Raw genomic sequence first — 21,901 nt, 5'->3', positions numbered from 1 at the left:
TTCAAACTACAAGAAAGGAGATTCCATCTGAACATGAGGAAGAACTTCCTGACTGTGAGAGCCGTTCAGCAGTGGAACTCTCTGCCCCAGAGTGTGGTGGAGGCTCCTTCTTTGGAAGCTTTTAAACAGAGGCTGGATGGTCATCTGTCAGGGGTGATTTGAATGCAATATTCCTGCTTCTTGGCAGGGGGTTGGACTGGATGGCCCATGAGGTCTCTTCCAACTCTTTGATTCTATGATCCTATGAATTATAAAACTGTAACCGTCCAAGGAATCAACATTCCAGGAATAGTCTCAGTAATCAACATCCAGCAAAAAATGGAAAATTCAATAGTCTGGGTGACAAATACTAAAAAGAAAGGATCGACTGAATCTGGCCTCTAGAAGTTTTTACCAAATAATCACATTTTTCTGCCCATTCGATGATAAACATCTTACGCAGCTGCTCAATTGGAATCAAGAAAACACATGGCACAGTAAGTGAATAACAACTTGAAAGGCATGCTTATGTAGACAGCCGAAGCAGAAATTAGTTTTCTAATAGCACGTTTGTATGGACAAAAGCAAAGAATAAGAATTGTCTCGACTGGATTACTAGAAAGAAATGAAATACAATATTGTCACTATTTGTGTTCTATTGCACTGCTTTCTTTTGAGTCTGACATGATCATAAAACATATTGTAGTTGTGAAAACCAAGTGAGCCATTTGCGGTCCTCCAGCTGCAACTCTTATTACCCTTAGCTAGCACACTTACTAAAAATACCTGGAGAGTTACACATTAGCAGCTTAGATCATTAGCCAAAAACAAAGCAAAATTTTGTAATATTGCCTGATCAGAAAATATGGCTTTTAGAAGACACTTTATATTTAAGCTAACTGAAATTTCACATGGAAGACAAGGATGAAAATTCTATACTGAAAATGCATAGATAAAAGCAAAGTTGCTTTGGCAGCAAAAATAGCTGAAACGTTGAGGAACTGTGGGCTGACTCATCCTGAATGCCATACTGAATCCATTCTTGGTCCCACTCCTACTATAGACACAACTTTATACCAGCTCCAGTGCAAATACCATATTTCAGTTCAAGATAAAGCTAATTAAAATATCTTCACCTCCATGTTAATGGCCAAACCATTCAGGTTGTGGAAACAAAGTATTGGGGGGGGGGGGGGGGCAACTCAATATATAAATTACAAGAGAGAAAGAGAGACCACAGAAAGAGAGACTTCAGGCATAAACACCAGAATTCAGCCTCCATTCGATCAACAAAGGATCTCAGGGCAGAGTATAATACATATTGCATGTAACTTCTGGGCTTGTCTTTCAAATAATGTATTACTGCAACATTCTCTACTCCATCCTCCCCCATTACACACACACACACACAAACAAATGACACACGCCAATGAACAGCATTTCCAACACACAACAGAGGTGTCCTCCATCCAAGTAACGTGTCACTTCAAAAAGGCCAGGCACTCCACTCTAACCTTTGCAACTTCTAGTCAAATATTAATGAGTGCTTCTGCTGTATATGATCACAAACAAGATGCATGTACTGTAATCCCCAAGGTAGAAACAAGAAGTATGGTCACTACTCTTCTATCATCAGAGGGGTGGGAGTCTGAGGTATGACTGCTAGCTGACCACACAAGTGGCTCCATGCCCTTTCTCTCTTCTTTGTCTGTCTGTGCTCTTCATAAGTCACTGTCACACAGGAGGGGATCTATCCCATTTTCAGCAGATCACAAAGAAGATCCAGTTGCAGGAGAACCATCAGCAGCCATTCTACCTAAGACTCGTGGGCATACTTGATCTAAGGGGGCTTCAGTGTTCTTGGATGTTCTTGAAGATGTAGGTATGCAGCAGATGTAGGTCTTCCTAACATGGTATTATTAGGGCATCACACCTACTATCCTTTTAAGTAGCAAGCCCTTCAAGCTGGACAAGTGAAATGTGCTCTTACAAAGGTAATTATGAAGTCAAGAGGGAAAGGGGTGATTGAGTCCTGCTGGGATGCTACTTATCATGCAAAATGGAAAGAAGGGAAAACAAACTGATGACATGGTCAGTCTGCAGAAGGTTGGAGCCCAGGCAGCTATACAAGGGGGATGTTCCTTTCTGAACCTATCAAAGGATTGTGGCCCAAATTCAAACTTGAACCTTATTCTCTTGTTACATCTTGTTATATCCCGTATAGATTACTGCAACGTACTCTACGTGGGGTTGCCTTTGAAGACTGTTCGGAAACTTCAATGAGTCCAACGGGCGGCAGCTAGATTACTCACCGGAGCATCATACAGGGAGCATACCACCCCCCTGCTATGTCAGCTCCACTGGCTGCCGATCCAGTTCCGAGCACAATTCAAAGTGCTGGTTTTGACCTACAAAACCCTATACGGCTCCAGCCCAGCGTACCTGTCCGAACGTATTTCCTTCTACGTCCCACCTCAGAGTTTAAGATCTTCTGGGGAGGCCCTGCTCTTGGCCCCACCTTTATCACAAGTGAGACTGGTGGGGACAAGGGACAGGGCCTTCTCGGTGGTGGCCCCTTGCCTGTGGAATTCACTCCCCGGGGAAATTAGGTCATCAACATCCCTCCTCTCCTTCAGAAGGAAGTTAAAAACCTGGATATGGGACCAGGCCTTTGGGTAAGTTGGCAGATGGATAAAAGACAATAACGACCAGAGTAGGAAAGGACAATGACAATGCTGGATGGATGATGGATTTATGAATTGGCGAACGTTGACCACAAAATGATTTTATTGCTGCTATTGTATTAATTTGACTGTTTTAACTAGTTATAACTATTGTTGTTATATTATATTTTGTATATTGTATTTTGTGAACTGTTGGGCATCGAATTGTGCCTTTTGTAAGCCGCCCTGAGTCCCCCCTGGGGGTTGAGAAGGGCAGGGTAGAAGCACTCCAAATAAATAAATAAATAAATAAATAAATAAATAAATATTCCTATGGAATTCTGTAGGTACACACAGAATATTGCTGCTAAACATGTAATGGTCCATTATAAGATTGTACTTTCTCCAGATTCATGGTAACTGGGAGAGGGCAGTAAGGCGGAAGCAGGAGAGAAGGCTGCTTATTTCTGTAATGCATGGCTTCCAGGAGAAAGAAAATCACCACAAAAAAGGGCCTGAGTTGCAGCAGCTTGGGCAATCACTTCTGTAATGCCTTCCAGAGCACTTTTACTGTAAAGACACAGTCTATGCCCAAAATCATGTATTTGGGAAATTAGCTGGAAACCAACAACCTACGATCCCATTTGCTTTCGCTCTTTCATATTGATGTTACCACAGGATCCAAACACTAAATAGGATCTGAGCCATTATAAGATATAAAACACAACATATCTAAAGGAAGCTAACTACAGTAAGAAACATGTGTGGGATCCTTTCAATCCAGGTGCACTCGTAGATTCAGCCTTGAGCCTGAAGATCTAGTGCATTTGCTCAACTGAAGCTATTGTGTCAACTGCACCTTTTCCTGGAAAGGTCTGATCAGACCATGGTAACATCCTGTTTGGATTATTGCCATACACTTCTGAGCACCTTTGAAAAGTCTCAGAAACATCAGTTGGCCCAAGCAGCTGTGGCCAGAATATTAAATGAGACTGGCGATTGGGAATATGCAATTCTCTTTTGCAACAGGACTGCTGGTGGCCAATCTATTTTAAAGTTCTGGTGATGATAAAAAGAGCCCTACACAAGTTCAGCCCCAACAATTTGAAGGACAGCACTGTCATATCAACAACTGGTTAGAGTTCCGGATTGTCAAGAAAAACCATTCTCTTTATGCTACTATTTTCTCAGACTTGTCAGTTAGGAACAAAAAAATACCTTCTTGGTGGTCACTCCCAGACTTCAGAACTCTCTTTGGAACTAGAATGGCTTTCTCTTTGCTCTCCTTCCAGCAGCATGTAAATTTACTCTTCTTCCATTCTTGAAGAAACTGACTGTGATGGTATTTTATGCTGTTTTATTTTTTAATATGTTTTAATAAACTGTACATGGTCTTATCTCTGTAGATGGTTATCTTTTATTTACTTATTATTTATTTACTGCATTTTCACCCTGCTCTACCTCAACCCTGAAGGGGACACAGAGCAGCTTCCAGATAAACATATAAACATACAAATACAAATCACAATTGGAGTCCCAGCGACGGAGTGGGTTAAAGTGCTGAGCTGCTGAACTTGTTGACTGAAAGGTCGCAGGTTCGAGCCCAGGGAGTGGAGTAAGCTCCCGCTGTTAGCCCCAACCTAGCAGTTCGAAACCATGCAAATGTGAGTAGATCAATAGGTACTGCTCCAATGGGAAGGTAACGGCGCTTCATGCAGTCATGCCAGCCACATAACCTTGGAGGTGTTTATGGACAATGTCGGCTCTTCGGCTTAGAAATGTAGATCAGCACCAACCCCCAGAGTTGGACAGAACTTGACTTAATGTCAGGGGAAAACCTTTAGCTTTCTTTTTTACCTATTACAATATACATTGAAATAATAAAAAGTCATAAAAACAATGACATATAAATATATTACGTATACTGTTAAACATTGCATGTAGAGCTGAAATCTTAGTCCAGAAGCCATTCCAAATTTTCAATAACTTTTACACATATATTTTAATTGATGTTTTTGTATAACCGTTGTAGTATACATTCTCAGTGCTTCTTATGCTATCTGATGTCAGAGGCCAACAAGGTTCATTCAGAAGTTTCAGATGATCTGAAGTGCTGTGTCCAAATTATTAAACAGAACCAGATATTGGCAAGAAAAGCTTCTTTCTTACAAGGATTACTGCAACCCCAAGTCCATTCCCAGCAACAATCAAAATGTCATACTACTTGGCAAGTTCTACATAGTTAGAGACCAAGTGTTCTGAAGGCTCATTTTTATAACCAAAATCATGTAACCTTCTAGATGTTGCATCTCCCAGCACTTTTCGTTTCTTTAATAACAGAACAAATTTGTTTGAAATATTTATGTAAGCAATTTTCTTGTCTTCATAAGAGGCTAACACAACCTGTGGCCCTTCAGGTGTTTTGGACTTCTGCTTCCATAAGTCCTGACAAGCTAGTTAAAATGGCTAGAGCTTCTGGGAGTTGGAGTACCAAACACCTGGAGGACTACAGGGTTTTCTAACACATCATGCTTCCAACAACTAAGGCTCTGGTTATTTTAAAGTTCCCATACTAATACGTAAGCTGTTCACTGTGGATCTAATGTGGAATATGTGGAATTCCATATGAAAGCAACATAGAAACAAGCCTTCTGTACCTTTTAGAACACTGCTTCTCAAATTGTGGGTCCCAACCCCAAATGGGGGCCCCTTTGCTCAATGTATGGTCCCAAAAAATTGAAAACAGCAAAAGTTTTCTGATTGTCACTTAATGGCTGTTTTAGAGATTTACGCAGAACTGTTGTGCAGTGTTTAAAGTCTGCAGAAAATGGCTCATCTGTGCTTCATAAAAAGGGAAAGCAAACTATTTAGCAAGCTTTGCAAATGCTGATTTGTTATCAGTAAATGTTTGGTTTTTATAACTATTTTATATATCTACATATTCAGGGTCACATAAAAATTCTTCAGACCAAAAGGAGTCATGGGTGGAAAAAATGTTAAAGCCTTGTTCTAGAACACACTTATCATTGTTGTAGACATAAAAACTCACATCTATTATTGAAAATATCTATAAGCTCAAATATTTCTGGACCATTAGCACTTATATTACAATCCTAGATTTTATTTTTATTTTTGTATTAAAATTTGGTTTCAACATAACTTTGAGGATTGTGTAGCATCTTGATATTTTGTTAGGGGTAAGTGGCACACAACCATTCTAAAGAAATCAATGTTTGAATATGATTGGTGATAGCAAATCTTAAAAATACATTGCAACTATGTAAACATATTTTTGAACCTGGCTGTAGAAGGCTGCAGAACAGTGTTTCTCAAGCTTCCTAATGCCGAGACCCCTTATTACAGTTCCTCATGTTGTGGTGGCCCCCAACCATAAAATTATTTTCGATGCTACTTCAGAACTATAATTTTGTTACTGGTATGAACCGTAAAGTAAATATCTGATATGAAGGATGTATTTTCATTCACTGGACACAATTTGGCAAAAATACCCGATATGCTCAAATTTGAATACTGGTGGGGTTGAGGGGGGGGGGGATTGATTTTGTCATTTGGGAGTTGTAGTTGCTGGGATTTAGAGTTAACCTACAATCAAAGAGCATTCTGAACTCCACCAACAAAACAAGGGTTTGGTGGGCACTGACCTTGAGTTTCGTCACTCACCTACATCTAGAGAGCACTGTGGACTCAAACAATGTTGGATCTGGACCGAACCTGGCACGAATACTCAATATGCCCAAATGTGGACACTGTTGCAGTTTGTGGAAAATAGATCTTGACATTTTGGAGTTGAAGTTGCTGGGATTTATAGTTCGCCTACAATCAAAGAGCATTCTAAACTTCATCAGCAATGGAACTAATATTGGCATATAGAACTCCCATGACCAACAGAAAATACTGGAAGGGTTTGGTGGGAATTGACCTTGAGTTCACCTACATCCAGAAAGCAGGAGGAGGGCTTTTGGTGGGAGGATTTGGTGTCTGTTTCCATCAAGGAAGAGGACAGGCGGAGAGATCTTCAGCCTTCTCTGCCAAAGAGATTCCTAACACCATCAGAAATATGTGTTTTCTGATGTCTTTGGTGACCCTCTGAAACTCCCTTCATGACCACTCCCAGGGTCCTGACCCCTAAGTTGAGAAACACTGATGTAGAAGGTTCTTCACAAGTAATAAAATGCTAGACAAAATACCTTGCTCAACCAGACATAAACACTCTGACCAGTCTGTCCTTTGATTTGTACTTTTGATTTACATTTTTAGGGGAATAAATACTTGGATACAATAAAAATGATAGAATGGTCTAAATTTGAGTTTAAGGTAAGCCATTTAACATCACAGTGACCTAAATATACGCCCCAACCACTGCTGCTGAAGAAAGCAGAAGTAGATCAGTTCTATGAGGATCTGTAGGAACTACTGGATAAAACACCAAAAAGAGACATTATTTTCATTACAGGAGAGTGGAATGCTAAGGTGGGTAGTCAAATGACAACTGGGCTCACAAGCAAGCATGGTCTGGGAAAACAAAAGGAAGTGGGGCATAGGCTGATAGAATTTTTCTAGGAAAACTCACTGTGCATAACAAACAGTCTTCCAACAACCTAAAAGATGACTTTATACATGGACTTCATCAGATGGTCAACACTGAAATCAGACTGACTACACCCTTTGCAGCCAATGGGGGTGGACATCCATCCAGCTGGAGAAAACAAGACCGGGAGCTGACTGTAGTTCAGATCACGAACTTCTTATTGCGCAATCAGACTAAAGAGATTAGGGAAAACACACAGATCAGTTAGATATGATCTCACTAATATTCCTAGCGAATATGCAGTGGAGGTGAACAATAGATTTAAGGGACTAGGTTTAACAAATAGAGTCCCAGAAGAACTATGGACAAAAGTCCGCAACATTGTTCAGGAGGCGGCAATGAAGTACGTCCCAAAGAAAAGGAAACAAAGAAGGCAAGATGGTTGTCTGCTGAGACACTGGAAGTAGCCCAAGAAAGAAGGAAAGCAAAAGGAAACAGTGATAAGGGAAGATATGCCCAATTAAATGCACAATTCCAGAGGTTAGCCAGAAGACATAAGGAACTATTTTTCAACAAGAAATGCATGGAAATGGAAGAAGACAATAGAATAAAAAGGACAAAAGACCTTTTCCAGGAAATTAGAAACATTGGAAGTAAATTTCAGGCAAAAATGGGCATGATCAGAAACAAAGATACCAAGGACCTAACAGAAGCTGATCAAGAGAAGGTGGCGGATAATATGGGAAGGATAATAATATTGAGGATAGATCTGACAGTGTGGTAAGTGAATTAGAGCCAGAAATCCTGAGGAGTGAGGTTGAATGGGACTTAGGAAGCATTGCTAATAACAAAGCAGCAGGAGACAACGGGATCCTAGCTGAAATATTTAAAATCTCGAAAGTGGATGCTGTCAAGGTGATGAATGCCATATGCCAGCAAATATGAAAAACACAAGAATGGCCACCAGACTGCAAAAAAAATAAAAAAAAATCAACCTATAATCCCATACCAAAAACGGGAAATGCTAAAAAATGCTCAAACTTTTGTACAGTGGCATTTATTTCACATGCCAGTAAGGTAATGCTCAAAATCCTGAAAGGTAGACTCCAGCAATACATAGAGAGAGAGAGTTGCCAGATGTACAAGCTGGGTTTAGAAAAGGCAGAGGAATGAGAGACCAAATTGCCAATATCTGCTGGATAATGGAGGAAGGTAGGGAGTTTCAGAAAAAGATCTATTTCTGTTTTATTGACTATTCTAAAAGCCTTTAAGTGTGTAGATCATCATAAATTCTGGCAAGTTCTTGGTGGTATGGGGGTACCAAGTCACCTTGTCTGTCTCCTGAGGAATCTGTATAACGACCAAGTAGCAGCAGTCAGAAAAGACCATGGAACAACAGACTGGTTCAAGATTGGGAAAGGAGTACAGCAGGGCTGTATATTCTCACCCTACCTAATCAACTTGTATGCAGAACACATCATGCAATGTGCGGGGCTTGATGAATCCAAGGCTGGGGTTATAATTTCTGGGAAAAACATTAATAACCTTAGATATGCAAATGATACCACTTTGATGGCTGAAAGTGAGGAGGAGCTGAGGAGCCTCCTTGGTAAAAGAAGAAAGTGCAAAAGATGGGTTTCAGTTAAACATAAAAAAATCCAAGATTATGTCAACCAGACTGACTGAAAACTGGCAAATAGAGGGAGAAAATGTGGAGGCAGTGACAGACTTTGTATTTCTATGCACGAAAATTACTGTAGACGCAGACTGCAGGCAGGAAATCAGAAGACGCTTACTTCTTGGGAGGAGAGCAATGACCAATCTCGATAAAATAGTGAAGAGTAGAGACATCACACTGGCAATGAAGATTCACATAGTTAAAGCAATAGTATTTTCCGTAGTAACCTATGGATGTGAGAGCTACACCATAAGGAAGGCTGAAGCGAAGGAAAATAAGGCACTTTTAAACTCTGGTGTTGGAGGAAATTTTTGAGAGTACCTTGGACCATGAGAAGATCAAACCAGTCCATACTCCAGGAAATAAAGCCCGACCACTGACTGGAGGGAAGGATATTAGAGGCAAAGATGAAGTACTTTGTCACCTAACAAGAAGACATGAAAGCTTGGAGATGATAATGATGTTGGGGAAAATGGAGGGAAAAAGGAACAGAGGTCGACCAAGGATGGGTATTATCCTTGAAGTGACTGGCTTGACCTTGATGGAGTTGGGGGTGACCACAGCCGACAGGGAGCTCTGGCGGGGGCAGGTCCATGAGGTCATGAAGAGTCAGAGGCGAGTGAATAAATAAACAACAAAGGGGAATAAATGCACTATAGCTGCACAGAACTACATAGAGCACAAAGCTTCTGCATACAAGATATGGAATGGGAAGGGAAACTGGCTTGTGTTTTGGTATGGGTATTTGGTATTGCAGACTTTCCTTAGGAAAGTCTGCAATAGAAACTGATTTCTAAGAGAGAGATGGTGCTGGAAAGCTGCCAGTTTTCCTTCAGCAAGGAAAGATTAACTGTTTTCTACGCAGGCTGTTGTAAAATGAGATCTGTCATATACCCCTGTCTGCATGAAACTAAACTACCACCAACAGTCAACAGGCACTGCTAAAAGAAATGTGCAGACCCAATTTCCTCCCTTCACCACGAGAGTAAGGATTCTGCCTACTCATTCCACTTGTAGTAAGCTTTCCTCAGTCGGACATCCCTTCCCCAACACTGTCAGCTCAGCTTCGGTTTCAGCATATCTCTAATTTCATTATAATAAACAAGAAAAAGGTGGAGACAATTTCGGTTAGTTTTCTTCTTTGAAAGACATTTAAAATAGCCACTTCAAAGTATTAATAAAGGTTCTGCTGGAAAAAAAAAAGAAATATATAGGGCTAATTTCTTTGTAAATGGGAATATTTCTCTCTTAACTTTTCTTAACTAGTTTTTCTGTGCTCTCAGATTCAGTCCTATCAGATTTTTTTAGAGCTGGCACCACACACGCCTCTATAATTAGTAAAAAAAATGTACCCCTATAACAGGGGTCCTCAAACTAAGGCCCGAGGGCTGAATACGGCCCTCCAAGGTCATTTGCCCGGCCCTTGCTCAGGGTCAATCTAAGTTTGAAATGACTTGAAAGCAAAGAACAACAACAACAACAGCCCTATCTCATCAGCCAAAAGCAGGCCCACACTTCCCATTGAAATATTAATAAGTATATATTTGTTAAGATTGTTCTTCATTTTAATTATTGTATTATTTTTAAGTGTTTCTTGCACTACAAATAAGATGTGTGCAGTGTGCTTTTCTCCAATTATAATCCATCCCTCCAACAGTTTGAGGGACTGTGACCTAGCCCTCTGTTTAAAAAGTTTGTGGACCCCTGCTTTAAGCAATCTAAAGACTCTGTGTTTTAAGGAAATCCAAGGGCCTTTAATCTGAGGCAGCCCCGGCGTCCTGCTGGGCACACAGAATTACCATGCCCTATAGCATGGTAAAAATGGTATGATATTCAGGAAGGCTTTTAAAGAAGAATGTTTTTAAGACCAACACAGGGTATAGTGTTTTAAGGTATACTGATATGTTTCTAATTGTTTTAATGGTTTGAACTGCTTATTTTAATAGCTTACTGTTTAGTTCTATTTTAGTGTTTCTATGTTTCTTATGTTTAAATTGTGTATCACATGATTTTTGGTGTTAGCTTCTTTGGTTCTCTTTTTAGAAAGAAAAAGCAAGATTGAAATGTTTATGATGATAACAATAAGAAGAACAGACTACAGCTCCCACAAGCCCTAGTATAGATAACGAATACCCAAGCTGTGATCCAACATGTACAGGATAATTCAATTTCCATTCCTGCCTACATCAAGAATTTATTGACAATTCATATGCCATGTCTTGCAAACTTCATCCTCACTGAAGGTACATGTAGATCTGCTGGTAGATTTCCACAGTGATCAACAGCAGATCAAAAAGGCTTTGAACTCCCAGCTGTTGCAACAAAATAATCACTAGCTCTAAATTCTTCTGCTCAAATAAAGAAAGCAAAGACTGTCAGCACACCCTACCAGAATGCCTAACACATTTAAATGGCACAAGTCTGAGGGAAGCTGACATAACATAATGAAAGGAAAAGATACTTAGATTACTTTGAAATGTCAAACACTTAAAAGGAAAAGTGTATCATGATGGTGTACTTGCTAATATTGTACTCAGCAGAAGGCACTGCTCTGCAAGAGCAGAAAAAAAAAGAATAAATAAGAGCAATTTTGATTGCTTTGGATTGGAACACTTGCTAGAGGTGTTTTATTTGATGATGTTATACACATTGTTTTTCTTTGCTTTTAGAAAACTGCACTGACAAACTAATCAGAATAACAGTTTAATACAACCTTACCAAATTTCATCTACAGAACTAAAATCAATCCTTCTAAATTCCTTAATCTTGACTGCCTTTATCAACAGAAAAGTTTTATTTTTAAAGATGTGGACAAATTATGTGATTATTCAATGACTCTATGATTAGAGCTCAGATTTATTATAGGATGCTTCTGCCTGATCAGCTTACGTAAAAACCCAAAAATATGACGTATCTGTTAAAAATATAACAAAAACATCTTAAAATATTCTTCAGTTTGATGTTATAACAAAATGTCAGCACAATAGGAAAAAAAGATTTTGAGAACTAAAATGCAAGCAGAATCAATACAAAAACTTCACCTAGAATAGGCAGCCTATCGAATTCTTTCTTAAGGAGAGGTTTGACAATGTTGATGCCAGAATCATAAAGGGCTTGAAAGAAGCTCTCATTCATTTAGGATTATATTTTTCAATCTTTAGCCTCCAGCTTTTGTTGAACTATAATTTCCGGACTCTTACCATTGTCCATGCTGGCCGGAGTTTCTGGCTGACATTGATAAATACCTAGAGATCCAAGTTTGGGAGAAAACTGAAGCATGACATTTTAAGAACCAGCAGTAGCACAACTAAGAACTACCATTATACCCAGAAATAAAGCCTGTGTAAATTAAATAAAATTGATCAAAAAAGGTGGCAGCTAAAGTTGTTGTATGTCTTTCAAAAGCAGGTTCATGCAGGTAGTGTGGTATAAAATAAAACTAGATGTGATATGCCAGTGAGATCTACTTTATTGAGGAACAAGAGCAATTAGTACATCAGCCAATTCTGTATAAAAGCACCACAGGTCAAAGCCACAATTTGGGAGAGGCAGGATGTAGAAATGCTACCAATATACAAGCTAGTCTTTTCAGAATAAAAAGAGAGAAGGCAGCACATTTAAGATTCACTGGCTTATTTCAGCGTGAGCTAGATTTCAACCCAGTACTACAGGCATCTAAAGTAGTGGATTGAAATCCACAAAAGCTCAACCTAAAAGACACCATTCAGTCTTAAAGGTGCTATTAGATTTCTTCCTCCCAACCCTGCATTTTTTTCCTTTTAATCATTTGACTAAAAGCCTTATCACACCACATTATTATAGCGCTATTATTCCACTTAAACTGTCATTGTAGCACAATTTATAAAACTGAAATTTACAGTTTAGGGAGAAATAATTAAAATTTCGGTAAGAGAATTCTTGGGCATCCCTAAATTACAAATCTCTGGATTCCGCAGAATGCTGCCATGACAGTTAAATAGAATAATAGCACTATAACGGTGTAGAATGATAAGGACCTAGCAAAGCTGTCTCTTTGAAAACTGGTCTTTTAATGAGGATAATCTTATCAAAAGCATGAGACTAATCAACAGCACTTTGCCTTGTCTAGGTCAATACTCAAGCTTATTACCATACATTCAAACCATTACTGCCTGGCAAAGCTTCATGACTTTCCCTGCTACCCAACATTAGAGAAAAAAGTTTTCATCCGGATATTGATGATCCCTAACCTTAGTGACATCTTTTCTGTTACTATTGGGAAAGGGCTGTTTTCTGCTTAATGCAGTGTGTAGCACTAAACCTATGAAGACTATTCTCCTGACTCCTCATAAAAGCACTTAATTGTATTAACTAATCATATCTAGAACTCTCCAACTAATTATACGTAGCCTGTCATCATACCTTGATTTAAAAATGCTAATGGTGTTTAGTGCACATATTTCCTTGCTGCCACAACATGTTTATACATGTATAATTCAAGAACACTATATACACTTTTTTGATATGACCCAAAAGTTGATACCCTAATCAAAAAATGGGTCGAGGACCTATTTCTTCCAAGAATAACAATGATGTTTCTTCTAGGACAAATGGAAATGTGCTCAGTTTGGCTAGAACAGAGCCAGGTGAATAAACTTAACTTTAAATTAGGATTAGAAAAAAAGTTTTCAATTAAAGATGCATCAACTTACCTGGATGAAATGGAAACTCAAACCAAGAAGCCTGATTTCAGAGTAAATACGGTTACAATCAGAGTGTAAGATCACAGCTACATGCGTTCTTGTTAGGAACTCAACATACCGAAGATTTTGGAAAACAGATGCTGAGCAGCCAATACCTGGAGTCTATGTTACAGGAATCTACACACTTACCCTACAATGCATTTTCAAACTGCATAACTGCATTGTAGGGTAAGTGTGTAGACTCCTGAAACATAGTCCAATGCAGTTAGACTGAATTATAGGGATCTACACGGTTTTATCTCTCTGTTTTAACAATGCTATTCCCTGCCTCCAGCCACAAGGAGAAGCGGGTTATTATTAGAATCATCGAATACTAGAGTTGGAAGAGACTACATGGGCCATCTAGTTCCTGTCATGCAGGAAAAGCACAACCGATAGTCATCCAGCCTCTGTTTAAAAGCCTCCAAGGAAGGAGCTTCCACCACACTCCGAGGCAGAGTTCCACTGCTGAACAGCTCTTACAGTCAGGAAGTTCTTCATAATGTTCAAGTGGAATCTCCTTTCCTGTAATTTGAACCCATTGCTCTGAGTCCTGCTTCCTCTTCCTTATGACACCCTTTCACATATTTATATATGGCTATCATCTCTCCTCTCAACCTTCTCTTCTGCAGCTAAACATCCCCGCTATTTCAGAGGCTCCTCATAGGGATTCATGGTCTCCAGACCTTTGATCATTTTAGTTGCCCTCCTCTGGAAATCTTCTAGCTTATCAATATCTCTTTTAAATTTTGGTTCCCAGAATTAGACACAAGTGTTCCAGTTGAGGTTTAACCAAGGCAGAATAGAGAGGCGCAATCAGGCCTGTAGCGAGGGGGTGGTTTTAGGGGTTCAACCCCCCCCCGAAATGTTTCAGATTTTTTTAAAAAACCTGGTTTACTCATGAATTTTAACTGGTTAACCAAATCCCCATGCTAAGTCTATGAGACGCAAAAAATTAAGAGTCCCTCCAGAACTGCAAGCACTTTGTTGTTCATTCGTTCAGTCGTCTCCGACTCTACTATCTCAAGCAAATATTGACAATTTATTCACATTGTCATTACTTGCAGCAATAGCCGATGTAGTGAAGCAACCAAGTGGGGTGTGTGTGTGTTGAATGCTCTCATTAAGGAGGCCAGACTTGGTGGAGGTGGTTGACAGGGGTGGAGCTGCAGGCTATTGAAGGTTGCTCCACCCTCTGCTGTGCTCTTTGCTTCAGCGTGAGCTAGGAGGCAGGTTTCAACCCCTCCCCCCCCCCGAAATTTTCAACCCTCCCCAAAATTTTCAACCCCCCCCCCCCGAAATTGTCAGCCCTCCCCCAAAAGTTTTCTGGCTATGGCCCTGGGCGCAATGACTTCCCTTGATCCAGACCAGGAGTCCTCAAACTAAGGCCCAGGGGCCAGATATGGCCCTCCAAGTTCATTTACCCGGCCCTCGCTCAGGGTCAACCTAAGTCTGAAATGACTTGAAAGCACGCAATAACAAGCAGGCCCACACGTCCCATTGAAATACTAGTAAGTTTATATTTGTTAAAATTGTTCTTCATGTTAATTATTGTATTGTTTTTAAGTGTTTTGCACTACAAATAAGATATGTGCAGTGTGAATAGGAATTCATTCATTTTTTTTCCAAATTATAATCTGGCCCTCCAACAGTTTGAGGGACTGTGACCTGGCCCTCTGTTTAAAAAGTTTGAGGACCCCTGACCTAGACACTATACTCCTTTCGATGCAGCCCAAAATCACATTGCTTTTTTAGCTGTTGCTTCACACTATAGGCTCATGTTAAACTTGTTGACCACTAAGACTCAAAGATCTTTTTCTCATGGACTGTTGTCAAGCCAGGCATCACCCATTCCGTATTTTTGCATTTCATTTTTTCTGCCTAAGTGGAGTATCTTACATTTGTCCTTATTCGAATTCATTTTGTTAATTTTGGCCCAGCTCTCTAATCTGTTAAGATCATTTTGAATTCTGATCCTGTCCTCTGGAGTATTACCTATCACTCCTAATTTGGTGTCATCTGCAAACTTGATAAGCCTTACCTAAATCATTAATAAAGATGTTGAACAGTACTGGGCCCTGGACCAAACCCTGCGGCACTCTACTAGACACTTCTTTCCAGGGTGAAGTGGAACTGTTGGTCAGCACCCTTTAGATTCAGTTGCTTGACTAATTACAGATACACCTAACTGTAGCATTGCCTAGCCCACATTTGACTAGTATTAGCTATTCCTTCTAATTTGGTGTCATCTGCAAAACTGATAAGCACACCCTCTTTAATCCACGTTCAATGTTATGCCTGCCTCCTGCATTGCATAGTTTAGGGAGGAGCCTTTAAATGGCTAATCCAGAAAAGCCCTGGCCATTCCAAAACTACAAACCCCAGAATTCTGCAGGAGGCAGTCACAGCATTTAAAGCAGATACTTGTGTGATGAGGCCTCTAGACCAGGCATGGGCAAACTTTGTCCCGCCAGCTGTTTTGGATTTCAACTCCCACAATCCTCAACATGCCTGATCCAGACACTATAGTCCAGGGAACCACAAACCTTTTAAACAGAGGGCCAGATCTCAATCTCTCAAACTGTTTGAGGGCCGGATTATAATTTGAAAAAAACATGAATTCCTATGCTCACAGCACATATCTTATTTGTAATGCAAAAAACACTTAAAAATACAATAATTAAAATGAAGAACAATTTTAACAAATATATTTCAATGGGAAGTGTGGGCCTGTTTTTGGCTGATGAGATAGGATTGTTGTTGTTGTTGTTGTTGTTGTGTGCTTTCAAGTCCTTTCAGATTTAGGTTGACCCTGAGTGAGGGCCGGGTAAATGACCTTGGAGGGCTGTATCTGGCTCCTGGGCCTTAGTTTGAGGACCCCTGCTATAGTCCTTTCGATACAGCCCAAAATCCCACTGGGTTTTTTAGCTGCTGCATAACACTCTTGGCTCAGCTCTGTAAGCACACTCACTTCCATCTACTTTAAATGCCGTGACTGCCTCCTGCAGAATTCTGGCATGTGTAGTTTAGGGAGGGGCCTTTCAACTGCTCATCCAGAGAAGCTCTAAACCACAAACTCCAGAATTCTGCAGGAGGTAGTCACAACATTTAAAGTGGATGAGAGTGGATAAATGCTCAAACATGACCAGGCATGGGCAAACGTCATCCCCTCAGGTGCCCCCAGTGGCACAGTGGGTTAAACCCGTGTGCTAGCAGGACAGGTCGCAGGTTCAAACCCGGGGAGAGCGCGGATGAGCTCCCTCTATCAGCTCCAGCTCCTCATGCGGGGACATGAGAGAAGCCTCCCACAAGGATGATAAAACATCAAAACATCCGGGCGTCCCCTGGGCAAGGTCCTTGCAGACGGCCGATTTTCTCACACCAGAAATGACTTGCAGTTTCTCAAGTTGCTCCTGACATGACAAAAAAAATTCCATCAGGTGTTCAGGACTTCAACTCCCACAATCCCGAGAAACAGCCTAACAGAGCTGAGGTCCCAAATACCTAGTGGTAGGAAGTTTACCCATGCCTGATCTAGACACTAGATTCCTTTTGATGCAGCCCAGAATCCCATTGGCTTTTTTAGCTGCTGCATCACACTGCTGGCTCGAGTTCAACTTGTTGTCCTCGAAGACTCCAAGATAATAATAACAATAATAATGGCAAAGGACCTTTATATCTTAGGGACTGCCTCATTCCTTTTTTCCATCAGTGGTTACCTCAATCCACCCAGGAAAATCTCCTATACATACCGGGCCCTAGGGAGGTACACCTGGAAGCTACAAGGCGTAGAGCCTTTTCGACCTATGCTCCAATTCTGTGGAACTCATTGCCTCCAAATGTTAGAGCAATGTCAGAGTTGCGGCCTTTTGTAAAAGTGCTCAAGACTTGGCTGTTTGGTTGTGCATTTAAGTAATCAGATCTAATTTGCCAAATAGTCGCTATTGAATGTTTTGAATTTTTTTTATATATTGTGAAATGCTATCTTAAATTGTAAGTCGCTCGGAGCACCTTGATGGAGAGTGACTAATCTATACACATAATAAAAGTGAAAATATGTGTATGTGTGCATGTGGCACAGGTGTCCACTTACACAGCCTCCTGCCTCCACAAACAGCTATAACCCACAGTGCTGAAGAGCCACCAAAGCACTCCCTACAAGGACATTGCAGGTTATAGTGAGAACCGTGAACATTTCTCCCAAACCCTGCCAATGTGCTCCCCAAATACCACACTGCCCACCACCCAAGTGAAGGCTTTCATTCAGGGACAATGTTATTCTAGATCAGTGGTTCTCAACCTGGGGTCCCCAGATGTTTTTGGCCTAACAGCTGGTAAACTAAGGCTGGGATTTCTGGGAGTTGTAGGCCAAAAACATCTGGGGACCCCAGGTTGAGAACCACTGTTCTAGATGTTCTGCTTTTCCTCCAGAATGGACATCCCAGAGTTCCTTTCTCTCTCGGTGTGCAATTTGCATGACTCCTCCCACTGCCTTTCCTATGGCACACAACAAACAGGAATTGATCACCAACAGAGCAAGAGTTTGGGGGGAAGTGACCTTGATTTCTTGGAGTTGTAGTTCACCTACATCCAGACAGCACTCTGAACCCAACCAATGGATCTGGATCACACTTGCCACAGATGATGGGATTTGCAGGACCTTCACTCACTTCCTGGGATAAGTGTGACCCCCTCGAATGATGGACCTGGACCACACATGACACAAAGACCCACGACCTACTTTATGTTTTGGGGAAGGATGGACCTTTGATCTCTAATATTGTTGTTTTTAAATTGTGTTAGATTTTAGCCTGTTCTTGTAAGCCGCTCCGAGAGGGAGTAGAGGGCATATAAGTTTGAATTATAAATAAATAAATAAAATGTATTGTTGAAGGCTTTCATGGCCGGAATCACTGGGTTGTTGTAGGTTTTTTTGGGCTGTATGGCCATGGTCCAGAGGCATTCTCTCCTGACGTTTCGCATGCATCTATGGCAAGCATCCTCTGAGGATGCTTGCCATAGATGCAGGCGAAACGTCAGGAGAGAATGCCTCTGGACCATGGCCATATAGCCTGAAAAAACCTACAACAACCCAATAAATAAAATGATGGGATTTGCGGTACCTTCATCCACATCCTGAGGCAACTGAGACCCCCACGAATGACGGACCAAACTTACCACAGAGATTCTCCATGGCATACTTTTTATCCTGGGGAGTTTTGGGAGAGGATGGACAGGGGACAATATCAAAAATTGGCTTTTTTCCTACTAAATCGTGTTACTAAATGGTATTACCTAACACCCCAAAACAAACAATGCCTTTCTCAAATAACGGCTGGCCCCCTTCCTGTCCAGGGACGACCTAGCTACGGTGATCCAGGCTACGGTCATCTCAAGACTGGACTACTGTAATGTCTTCTACATTGGCCTTCCTCTGACGGTGATCCGGAAGCTCAAGTTGGTACAAAATGCAGCTGCTCGGCTTCTTGTGGGAATTCCGATGAGATGCCACCTAACACCAATCTTACTAGAGCTGCATTGGTTACCAATTGAGCAGCTTTCAAAGTGATGGTACTCACCTTTAAGGCCTTGCATGGTCTGGGGCCGATGTATCTGAGGGACCGCCTCACCCCCTACCAACCCCAGAGATCCCTCCATTCTGAGGACTAAGATATGTTGGAAATTCCCAGTGTCAAGACCTTGCATCTAACAGCAACCAGATACAGAGCCTTTACAGCAGTGGCACTATCACTCTGGAATACTCTGCCACCTGAAGTCCCCCTGTTGCGGGACATATCAGCTTTCCGCAGGGCATGTAAGACATGCGTGACCGCATCTCCATCTACGAACCCACACGCTCACTTAGGTCATCTGGAGAGGCCCTGCTCGTGATCCCGCCCGCGTCGCAAGCGCGCTTGGTGGGGACGCGAGACAGGGCCTTTTCTGTGGTGCCCCCCCGACTTTGGAACGCCTTCCCAAAAGATCTTAGACAGGCCCCTACATTGGCAGTCTTCAGGAAGAACTTGAAAACCTGGCTGTTCCGATGTGCCTTTTCAGATTAGGAACCTCAATACCAAGTCCCAGATGCACTTTAATAGAACCACGATCATTGTACACCGCACACTGCACTTATTTTATAACCCTATATTCCTCCCGCAATATCAGCACTTTTAATCCTGTACCCACTACTCTGGCCGGCCCAGTTTTAATAATTGTTTCGATGTATTGTTACTGTTATTGTTTACTCTGCTTAACTGTTTTTAATTTGCTTTATGTATTGTATTGTTGTATTGTGTTCTGAGGCCTCGGCCTATGTAAGCCGCATCGAGTCCCTTGGGAGATGCTAGCGGGGTACAAATAAAGTAATAATAATAATAATAATTGAAGGCCTTGCATGGTCTGGGGCCGATGTACCTGAGGGACTGCCTCACCCCCTACAAACCCCAGAGATCCCTCCCTTCTGAGGACCAAGATTTGTTGGAAATTCCCAGTGTCAAGACCTTGCGTCTAACAGCAACCAGACGCAGAGCCTTTACAACAGTGGCACCATCACTCTGGAATACTCTGCCACCTGAAGTCCCCCTGTTGCGGGACTTATCAGCTTTCCGCAGGGCATGTAAGACATACCTGTTTCGACAGGACTTTGATTTTTGATATTGCTGGTTATAAATTGTGTTAGATTTTAGCCATTCTTGTTAACCGCTCCGAGCTCCTGGGGAGTGGCAACATATAAGTTTGAATAATAACTAAATAAATAAAATAACCTGGACATCACCAGGTACCCAAGCTAGTTATGAAACAAAGTGAAGTGATATAATGCAGTTTCCAAACTCTGTTACATGCCAATGGAGATGTGCGTAGGTTAGGTAACCAGGCCAGGCTCCTCTTCCAGAAAGCAAGAAGCTAACCCTGAAGAGTGGATTACCTCAGACACTTCCTCGTCCTCCTCTTCTTCCTCCTCCTCTTCCTCGTCCTCTTCCTCCTCCTCCTCGTCGTCCTCGTCCTCGTCTTCCTCGTCGTCCTCCTCCTCCTCTTCTTCCTCCTCCTCTTCCTCCTCCTCGCTGCTTTCGCTGCTGCTGCTACTGCTGTTGCCCCCGCCGCCTTCCACTCCGGGAGGCCTGTCTTGCTGCTGCTGCTGGTGCTGCCGTCGGCGTCGAGTCCAGGTCCGCTTCGGCGGCGGCTGAGGGAGAAGAGGCGACAGCGGGCTTGGCTGCTCCTGCTGAGGCGGCTCCTCTCCCTGGACGCGGAGGTCGCAGACGCGTGCCAGCCCCTCCGCGGTGGCCGGGGAGGCGGGCTTCCCTTCCTCCTCCTGCTCAGCCCCGCTGCCCTTCTCCTCCGGGGCCGGGGGAGGGGGAAGCGGCGGGAGCTCCATCGTCACGTCTGCCTCTTTCTCTCTCTCTCTCTTTCCCTCACCGCCGGTCACCTCCAGAGCCGTCGCGCGAGGAAGGCAGGAAGGAGGGAAGTGAGGCTGCGTGACGAAACTCTCGCGAGATTTCCGGGACCCCACGCGACCCGGTTCTCTTTTTTCCCCTCTCTGGCTCTTTCCGTCAGTCCCCTTTCGGCGCATGCGCGGCTGCCGGAAAGGCTCGTGGCCTACCCTGTTGCGCAGGCTCCGCGGATGAAGCTTCCGGGTAGCCGCCCAACGTCATCTTCCCGCGCCGTTATAAGGGGTGTACAAAGGTGAGAGTCCTTCTCGCTGCAGGCTTTCCCTTTCTGCCTGTTTTGTTTTTTTGTTTCCCCTCCATAGGCGGAGGTTTTCTGTTTTTTAAAAGTAAAGAAAGACATTCTCTTCAATGCTGGACTTCTAAATATATATATCTATTGGACTGGATGGCCCATGAGGTCTCTTCCAACCCTTTGATTCTATGATTCACAGAGCATATATATATATATATATATATATATATATATATACATACAAAGGTAAAGGTAGTCCCCTGACATTAAGTCCAGTCATGTTTGACTCTGGGGTGTGGTGCTCATCTCCATTTCTAAGCCGAAGAGCCAGCGTTGTCCATAGACACCTCCAAGGTCACGTGGCCGGCATGACTGCATGGAGCACCGTTACCTTCCCGCCGGAGCGGTACCTATTGATCTACTCACATTTGCATGTTTCAAACTGCTAGGTTGGCAGAAGGTAGGGCTGACAGCGGAAGCTCACGCCGCTCCCCGGAATCGAACCTGCGACCTTTCAATCAACAAGCTCAGCAGCTCAGCACGTTAACCCACTGCGCCACCGGGGGCTCCATATATATCAGGGGTCCTCAAACTTTTTAAACAAAGGGCCGGGTCACAGTTCCTCAAACTGTTG

At 42.2% G+C, this 21,901-nt stretch overlaps 1 protein-coding gene across 2 annotated transcripts in view; it reads right to left on the bottom strand.

The window, feature by feature from the left end:
- The window catches only part of ANKRD17 (ankyrin repeat domain 17), a 143,185-nt gene extending 122,013 nt beyond the window's left edge, over positions 1 to 21,172 (bottom strand). For both annotated transcript variants that reach the window (XM_060781341.2, XM_060781342.2), the window contains exon 1: positions 20,516 to 21,172. In XM_060781341.2, coding sequence (XP_060637324.2) covers positions 20,516 to 21,157 — 642 coding nt within the window. In that variant the 5' untranslated portion in view covers positions 21,158 to 21,172. The remainder of the gene's footprint in view (positions 1 to 20,515) is intronic.
- Between the last annotated feature and the right edge of the window lie 729 nt (positions 21,173 to 21,901).

The sequence above is a fragment of the Anolis sagrei genome, chromosome 6 (genome assembly GCF_037176765.1).
Source record: "Anolis sagrei isolate rAnoSag1 chromosome 6, rAnoSag1.mat, whole genome shotgun sequence".
In the NCBI taxonomy this organism is placed as follows: Eukaryota; Metazoa; Chordata; class Lepidosauria; order Squamata; family Dactyloidae; genus Anolis; species Anolis sagrei.
The sequence above is the reverse complement of the archived record's forward strand: the minus strand, read 5'-3'. Positions and strand labels throughout refer to the sequence as shown.